We start from the raw sequence: 8789 nt of genomic DNA on the forward strand, positions 1-8789 counted from the left end.
ACCTCGTTTTTGTTGGGGGTCAAATTTGCCCTTTTTTTTTTTTTTTTTTACTTCACCTCTCTTCGCGGGGATAAAGTGAGTGATGAAGCAACCTGAAATTAAATCTAAATATGGGTACAGTTTAATAGTCAGGTCATAAGGCCCTGACCTCCGGTTTGGAGAAAATTAACCAGCTCCAAGCTCACCTTCTGTTCCTGACAGAGTTCTTCCTCCATGAGGGATTCAGTGTACACAAATGCTCATGAACACAAGCATGTTCCAGGCTGCTAAACTCGCATGTAGCCAGGCAGGACCATTTCGGGGGGAGTTTGTGGGGGTCGATGTCAACCCTCCAAAGGGGACAAAGAGGAGGTTCTGCTCCAGCTCTTCCAATGTAAACACCATACCAGCAGCAACATGGGATGCATGAGCACCCATCGAGGATATGGCTTGGAATTAGGAGAACATAAACGCCACCCACTCCCCCAGCACTACCTCAAAAGTGTGGACCCCTATCATCATCCCTTTTAACACACACACACACACACACACACATACACACACACACACAATCACACACCAAACCATCCACAAGAAAAATACTATTCATATTACACAATATAAAACAATGATATGTTTGTACTCTTGTAACTTGTGGAACGCCTGCAAATTTGAACTTCCATTCTGCGACCCACCCAAAATGCCTCTGTGACCCATGTTTGGGTTCTGACCCACCAGTTGAGAATCGCTGGTCTCGACAATAAAAGTATTCTCAGTGATGGACATAATCTTTTACAAATGCATTCATCCACGTAGTGCTGCATATGAATGCATGTGGGGCATGCGGCGAACATGCCACAAAATACAAATACTCCTGTAAACAGCCTTTACCTGGTTCTTGCGGTAGTCCTCTTGGGAATGTCGCAGAACGCGGTAGCAGAGTCGGAACATGTACTGGTATGGAGAGTTCTTCTGGTCAGCCAACTCCTCCAGACGGAGCAGAGGTCCTTCCCCTCCGCTACGGTCCTTGAAAGGTACTTTAAGGATGCCAAATATCTGAAGTAAAAGGAATAGCATGTCAATAAGTTCATGAGAGGTTCAAAGAACAATAAATATGATGTAAACAGAAAGTGAAAAGTAAGAGGCCGATTTACTAAAGGTTTGCATGTGCAAAGATGGGTGCAAAGTTGATTGCTCACATGAACAGAAGTAGAAGCTATCTACTCACCAGGCACACCAGGAGTGTGTCTGGGTAAAATTACAGCACAGTCCATTTTGCACATCTGGGAGTAGATTGATTTAGCATGTGGAATGTGAATTGTCAACCTGGGAGATGAATTATAGTGGTTGATTTTGGGTCTTCATTAAAAACTGTCTCAAAGGTAGGTGCAAAACAATGACAATGGTAATTGGGGGGAGGAGGAGACATTGGCAAAATAAGAGACAACACAGAGAATGGATTTTTATGGCTCCTTTAAACATTTTTAAAATGTCAGAAATAAAAATGACCAACCCTCTAACGGAGGGGTACCCAATACGTCGAATCGACTCGTAGCTCACGGTCTGGTCCCAATCGATCGTGAGGAGTGTAGAGGGAAAAAAAAAAACAAACCCCAAAACATTTGTGTTTCTGTGTGCGTGTTATTAATATGATATATTTTTGTGTTAGTGCACACTGTACCCTGAGCATCCTATCATTTTTCCTCTAACAAAAAATATTTAAACAATAAAATGAAATAAAAAAGCAGGTCACCTTTAACCTACGGTGGCGCGTGATCTGTGTAATGTTATTGAAGAATGTCCACTCAGAGAGTTGTGCTTAACAGAGGTTCTTTACTAGTTCTCATACTAGAGAGTCTTTACTTGTCGCTCAGGAACAGTGCAGGCCAGTATAACAGTAACGAAGACATGTTCTTCACATGCACGAGGTCGGTTGCTATGGTAACCTGACAGCAGCTTTTTACGGCATGTCGAACTGCTGTCGTAAAGTTCAATGCATATAGTCCTTATATGACAATCTGCATGACCGGAAATTGTTAGCAGTCAGCAGTCTGCAATTGCAGCATGCATTCAGAGCTGTTGCGCTATATCTTTTATTGTTTTTATTATTCTCATTCGAGGTTTGTTTCAGGTATACTTCCCCGAGGGCACTGGCAAAGAATGGGAATCTGGAATGCCAGCAGAAGCATTTTAAAACGGCACACGTGAGCTACGGTCGTTAACACGCTGCAAAAGTGCGTCCCATACCTCCGTGTCAAGTCTCTACTAAGGTAGGCAGTGATTTGTTTTTCACAAACTCACAAACCCTTGTGTCTACTTTATTTTTCTGTTTCGTTCATCTTAGGGCCCGTAATGGGTACTGCTCATTAGGGTCTGCGCATGTAAGTGTGTGCATATGCGCGCGTCTGCAGTAACGGGTCAATCGTGGGAGGTTGGTTGATCAAAAAGTATATGTTTGGTCAAAAAAGGTTGGGCACCCCTGGTCTAAGAGCTTTTTGTTTTTTTGATCAAATTTGCAATTTCATACCATGCGATCACGTGATTGTCAAAACTTTTTTTCCTTTTATGCAGCACTCCTGACTGAGCCAGAATCTGTTGTATGAACTCTCTCACACATTAACATAGTGTCCCTCCACTCTCCCCAAGCTCAGCAATCAGAATGCAGTTCCTCTCCTCCATGTAACTTACCCTCTGTGGCGACAAATGAGATTTGTCGCCATTTTCTTAAAAGCTCACAGCGCCTTAAAATCCGATGCGCCTTGTGTATGGTCATTACGGTACTATGTCAACCCCAAAATGGCCCCTTGCTTTCGACATGCTTGCAATGCAGAGTTCAAACTTAAGGCGATCGGTTTTGCAGTCGAACACGGACATAGAGCAGCGGCAAGAAAGTTCAATGTTCACGAGTCAATGTTATAACTTGATGTTGGTTCAGTGAACTGTGTCGCTGCTTTATTAAATAAGTTTTAATGACATCTGATCGTCGCTATATAAATCAGGGTGTAGTGTAGTGTAATGTTCTGTTGGCATTTCTTTCAGCGTAGCTCCATCTGGTGGATGCATTGTAGATTGCATCAAATAATGCGGTGCGTCCAATATATGAAAAAAAATTACAAAACAGGCCCTTCACTGAAGGTGCGCCTCATAATCCAGTGCGCCTTTTAGTGTGGAAAATACTTAACTCAACTCAACTGTATTTATAGAGCACTTTCAAACTGCCATCGCTGCACACAAAGTGCTGTACATGGAGCAACTAAAATATACAACAGTAAAGCAAAGCAACAAATCAGTAACAAAGACGGTAGAGAGCACCAAGCAGGATAATGAAGATCATAATTTGGGTCATGCTGAGTCAAATGCCAAAGAATACAAGTGAGTTTTGAGGCGGGTTTTAAAGATGGGCAGCGAGGAGGCTTGCCGAATATTCAGTGGGAGGTCATTTCAGAGAGAGGGACAAGCAACAGAAAAGGCTCCATCCCCTCTGAGCCTCAGTTTAGTTCTTGGTACTTCTAATAATGTCTGGTCCGCAGATCTGAGGCGCCGGGCAGGTGTTTAGGGGCGGATGAGCTCAGAGAGGTAAGGTGGCACAAGGTCATTTAGAGATTTGAAAACAATAGGATCTTGAAAATAACTCTAAAATGTATAGGGAGCCAGTGAAGGGATGCCAGAGTAGGAGTTATGTGCTCCCTCTTACAAGTACCAGTCAAGAGGCGAGCAGCAGCAATCTGGACCATCTGGAGGCGCTTGATGGAGGATTTGCTGACTCCAAAGTAAAATACGGTACTGGTAAGCACTATTATCACGGCTGACAAGAGACACCGACAAAGAGAGAGCACAAGAAACCAATGCTCATCACTAAGATCATAGTTTTGGTCGCCAGACACCAGAAAAGGTGGTGTCCAATACACTTTTCACAGAAATCCGGCTGGAACCGCACTTAAGTGGAGAGAAACCAGCTATGAACAGCAAATATTTGTAAATGTGAATGGTCATACTGAAGCTTGATTTGGGGAAAAAAAGAAATTGTGAATCTAATCAAAATCGCAATTTCTGTTCGAAAAATCACAATTTCAATATTTTCTTGAAAGCAATTTTGGAGGGGTCAAATCCTCCTGTATGTGAAAGAAAATTTCAATGAAGAATGTATAAACAAACTTTAAAAAAAAGGAAGCGGTCAGTAAATGTGAAGGATCCACTTGGACGTTGGGTCCAGCATAGATTTTGTTATCTGTGTGAGATATTCCTTACCTGCTTGAGGATGTTCTGCTCCCTCATTAGCTTCTGCCTCTCGCGGTTGGCTTTGGTCATGGTGACATCCAATACTGGCTGGCCGCTGTTGACGGCGTCTGCCACGAAAAAGACCACGTCCTCCAGTAGCTTGATAGCAAAGCTGTCAAAAAAAAAAAAAGGTGAGCATGTAGATCGAACATTCTCATGCACCATCCATGCCGCAAGAGTCTCACCGGCGGTCGTTTTGGCTGATGAAGCCCTTACTGAACTGGTCCACCACCGTGCTCAACATGGCGCTCGCGTCATTGGCAAAATCTAGATCCCGAATCTCCATCACGGGAACCGAGACGATGGCGAATGCCTCCTTGTCCTCTTTGGTGGGGCACGTTCCTAACTGTGAGGAGGACAATGTCAACCTTCTTCACCAAGGGGAGGCAAACGTTTGTGTTGAAGGGCTTCATTTGATTTCAACATGAAACAGACAGGTGCAAAATATGTAAAATAGTTCATTTTTACATTTGGATTGTCCTGTTGGGGGTCGCCAAAGCCCAGTATCTTTCTTCATCTTCGACATCCTCCACGTCAAGTCTTACCTCACTACATCTATCAACTACAGGTATATCTTGTGTCTTCCTCGAGCTCTCTTGCCTGGCAGCTGCATCCTCAACATCCATCTAACAATATTAGGGATGCACGACATGAGGAGCAGTTGTTTGGATAATGGATAGATGGATCAATGAATACCTAGCGGACAAATACCTGTAACTATCGGACCAATATGGGGTCAACAAAGATGTCATGTTCCACTCTGTTTTGTTTTTGTTTATGCTTCAGCACTAGCTGGAGTGTGGGACGTAACCCTTGAGCGGTGCACCTGTGGCTGGTCAAGTAGTCTGTATATGTAAGGATTCAAATTTATTGTCTCCTTTGTCGGATTATTGCTCTTTGTTCGCTGCTGTTGCCCAGGTGCTAATTTTCTGGACCTGTTGCTCTTGTTCCTTGTCGCTCTCCTTGTTGTAGTAGAATTTTGGTTTGTGAGTCTTTGTTAATTAGTTGAATATTTCCTTTGTTTCGTGTGATTGGACTAACCTCATTTCGTTTTGTGTATTTCTCTGTGATCAATCTTTCCTTGCAATTGGCAACCGCTTTCTGTTATCGTTTTGTTTTCTTGGCTTTTTGTCGCCAGCGATTTTTGTTGACTACTTGGTCGGTCTCTCGCTTTTCTTTACTTTAAACCTAATTTGTTATCACCAATTATCTGAGTCTGCATTTGTCGGATCCACCCTCCATGCGGTCTGAGGTCAGATCCTTGTCAGATGTCACATTCATCAGTCAGATATCAACAAAACTGGACCGATAACAAGAGCCGCCTCAAATACTGTACACCAACATTGGTCTGGTTACTGGTACTTTCTGTTGCATACAAATTCTCAATTCCAATTAAAAAGAAACACAAAACTGCTGAACTGCAGACCAAAATTAGGTGCAAGAATCTTTTTGTGCAAATTTTCACAAAAATCAACTCAAAGATTTTAATACACTACCATATTTCTATATTGCATTTGTTCTCATCCCCAAATTTATAGGCTGGCTCACTCACCTATGTGAACACAGTGCAGTAAAGTTGGTCCCTGATGCATCCCTTCGTAAAGGTGAGTCCATCACAACAACCATTTGTCCAATTGCATGTTTGTAACACTGTTAAGCGTTGAATACATCTTTTTTTTTCTTTTTTTAAGACCGATAATTATCAACCCGTTCTTGGGAATAATTGATATCACTTGTCCGACATCAGTAAATTAGGCCAATATTGAAAACGGTGTCAAATAACCAGATGTCTGGTTATTGCTACTTTAAGAATCGAAGCCTCTTTATGACATAGTAGTTAATATGGAGTTGCCGTGTACGACTTCAGAAGGAACAGTGATTCATTTGTGAATACCGCTTGAGTTTTCCCCAGAGCAGTTTATTTGAAACAGGGCTCCAGGCCGCTCCCAAATTTCAAAATGTGGCCTCTGGAAAAAAGTATCGGAAGGGTTCCAGGGAGAGGGCATAGAGCTTCCCAGTGTAAAACACAGCCATACACCTCGATGCACCCAAAAGGAGCACAAAAGCCACTGTTGATATTCAGAACACCCTTAATGTCCCCATACAACACCTGAATTTTAGTAATGAGACCGGTGCTGAACCCAAACCCCGCCATGGTTTCCCAGCTGCAGTTCAGTGGAAAGCCAACAAGCAAACAGAAGGTGGTTCAAATCCCGGCTCCGACTGTCCATTGTCACAGTGTCTTTGGGAGAGACACTGAACCCCAATTTGTTCCCTTTGAGCCTGGCAGCACGATGCAAGGCAGCAGCTGCCTGTTGATGTGTGAACGTGTGCATGAATGGGCCTCTGGGCACCATGATGGTGTGGATAAAATGTTATGTCAGTGGACAATTTATCATTTTCCTATTCATGATCTAATGGGACTAAGCCAGTGTTAAAACCCAGTAAAAGTGAAACATTCAAGGCATCTCAAATTCGATAAATGTTTTCCACCATTGACCTGGTGGGGATAGTATGTCTAGTCCCAATGAATAACTCATTTCAGAGCTCAATTCTCGCGGATGATCAAGGTCTCGAGAGGATCTCAAGTCCATGCAGCAAAGCACACGGGGGATAAACAAGTCTTTTAACATTAGGAGTTGAATTTTATACCTGTAGGCAGTCGTTCTAAATTAATTCCAAGCCTCGTATTATGTCAAACTGTGACAGCTGGAAATGAACTCCTATTACTAAAGACTCTAAGACTGAAATTAACTCCAGCAAATAAAATGTATGTGATATTTTTCTGGCGACACAACATATTTCCTTCTTGCTTTATCTACGTGCTTGCCTTGAATCTGTTCAGCTGTCAAGAAAAGAGTGACGGACCAACCATGAGTCTGATGGGTCTCTCCTCGTCAACATCTATGGGGACATTTGTGCTCTGGATCCACGTGTTGGTGCAGAGATGCCTCAGGCGGACATACGAGTTCCTGGAAGTGGGCACTCATTTTACTGTCTCCATTAAAAGCGCTGGTGTTTTACTCTCAAAGTCAGGCAGGATATGGCTGGTACCGCGGAACGAAGGAGTCGGTCTTCTGTAAAGTGGTGGGATCCAGCTCAAAGAGCGAGGCAATGTCATTGCCATGTGTCATGGCCACCAGCTTATACTTGATCCTCTCACCGTGCAAACGCTTGCTGTTGCGACTGCTTTCCATCTGCACAAAGGCACAAAGGTAGGCTGAGGGTCCTTCAAGAGTCCACTATGTCTCCAACTCACCAAGGAGGACATCTCCGCACTGTCACCTCGGTAACTGGGATTCTCCTGTATGGACAAGAGAAAGAAAAAAAAAAAGGTAAATCTTTGACATTGTGTTGACTTCTGTCAATTTTTTTCTCGAATATTTATTCATTTATATATATATATATATATATATATATAGAGAGAGAGAGAGAGAGAGAGAGAGAGAGAGAGAGAGAGAGAGAGATAGATATACAGATAGAGTGAGTTGAAGCATTTCATTGGCTCTGTTCTTCATTTGTACTTTCGAGATGTAAAACATCTGGCATAGTTAACCACGTGAAGGGCAGTCTGCAATTGTGTGTTTCCATTTGTGTATTGTGCATTATTACAATGCAATTGATTCCATGTTAATTCTCCATTCCTTCCATTTTCTGCACCACTTATTCTCATGATGGTTTCAGGCAAGATGGGAGTTTTCAGTTTTACCCAAAGGTATTAAGTTTTATATTCCATTTAAAATTTTGAGATTGATGTTTGTAAGAATTTGCCAATGTGAATAAAATGTGTTCCAAATCATTCTAAGTTTTTTTAAACACAAGACACCACCTGCTGACGAAAGTGAGGAGTGACAATTACGTAGTCATCATTTACAGGCAGGTGAAAATTCAATTGGGATGATGTACAATTATGCAGGAATACTCTTCAGCATCCACGTTGGTTAAGTATTTGTGGATAAAGTCAGCAACCAAGAAAGAATGTTTATTTACACCAATAATGCTTTGACAAATAAACATTTTATATTGTAGATCAAATATGTTGTCCTTATACAGGAAGAAAAACAGCAGATAAAAAAATGCTTTTAATTATGATGGCTATACATTATTCGTCATCAAAAGTGTTTCAATTATCCATTGAAAGTGAAGTGATAAAAGAACTGACAATGGTCAAATTCAGGCTTCAATAAATGTTACTTCTCACACCAGCTGAGGAGCCATAATATACTTTGGCCCAAACACCAAGCAAAACATAGATGGCTGTAATTTATATTTACATTTGAATATAAAATAATAGAATATAAATACCATTCTAATATGATTGGTGTTCGAAAGGAAAACTACTTTCACCAACAGTTACATGTCTCTAAATTCCTTCGGGAGGCAGGAGCAGAGAAAATGATTTCGTATAACGCAACAGGGTTTTTTTTTCGTCGTATGGGGAGCAGGAGAATGGGAATGGTGTTAATGTTAATGTTAATTTTTTCACATTAGGGGGTGTTTTCGCCCATGGAGGTTTCGTTCTAGAGGAGTTT

The 8789-nt window shown here is 41.9% G+C and overlaps 1 protein-coding gene across 1 annotated transcript in view; it reads right to left on the reverse strand.

Moving 5' to 3' along the window:
- itpr3 (inositol 1,4,5-trisphosphate receptor, type 3) overlaps positions 1-8789 on the reverse strand; it is a 191920-nt gene that overhangs the window by 113656 nt on the left and 69475 nt on the right. Inside the window, exons 10-15 of the mRNA XM_019887755.1 lie at positions 7517-7561; positions 7312-7454; positions 7130-7229; positions 4443-4603; positions 4228-4369; positions 871-1035 (exon numbers count right to left, since the gene is read on the reverse strand). Of these exons, the coding sequence (XP_019743314.1) occupies positions 871-1035; positions 4228-4369; positions 4443-4603; positions 7130-7229; positions 7312-7454; positions 7517-7561 (756 nt within the window). The remainder of the gene's footprint in view (positions 1-870; positions 1036-4227; positions 4370-4442; positions 4604-7129; positions 7230-7311; positions 7455-7516; positions 7562-8789) is intronic.

The sequence above is a fragment of the Hippocampus comes genome, unplaced genomic scaffold, assembly GCF_001891065.2.
Source record: "Hippocampus comes isolate QL1 unplaced genomic scaffold, H_comes_QL1_v1.1 scaffold245, whole genome shotgun sequence".
NCBI classification, from domain to species: domain Eukaryota; kingdom Metazoa; phylum Chordata; class Actinopteri; order Syngnathiformes; family Syngnathidae; genus Hippocampus; species Hippocampus comes.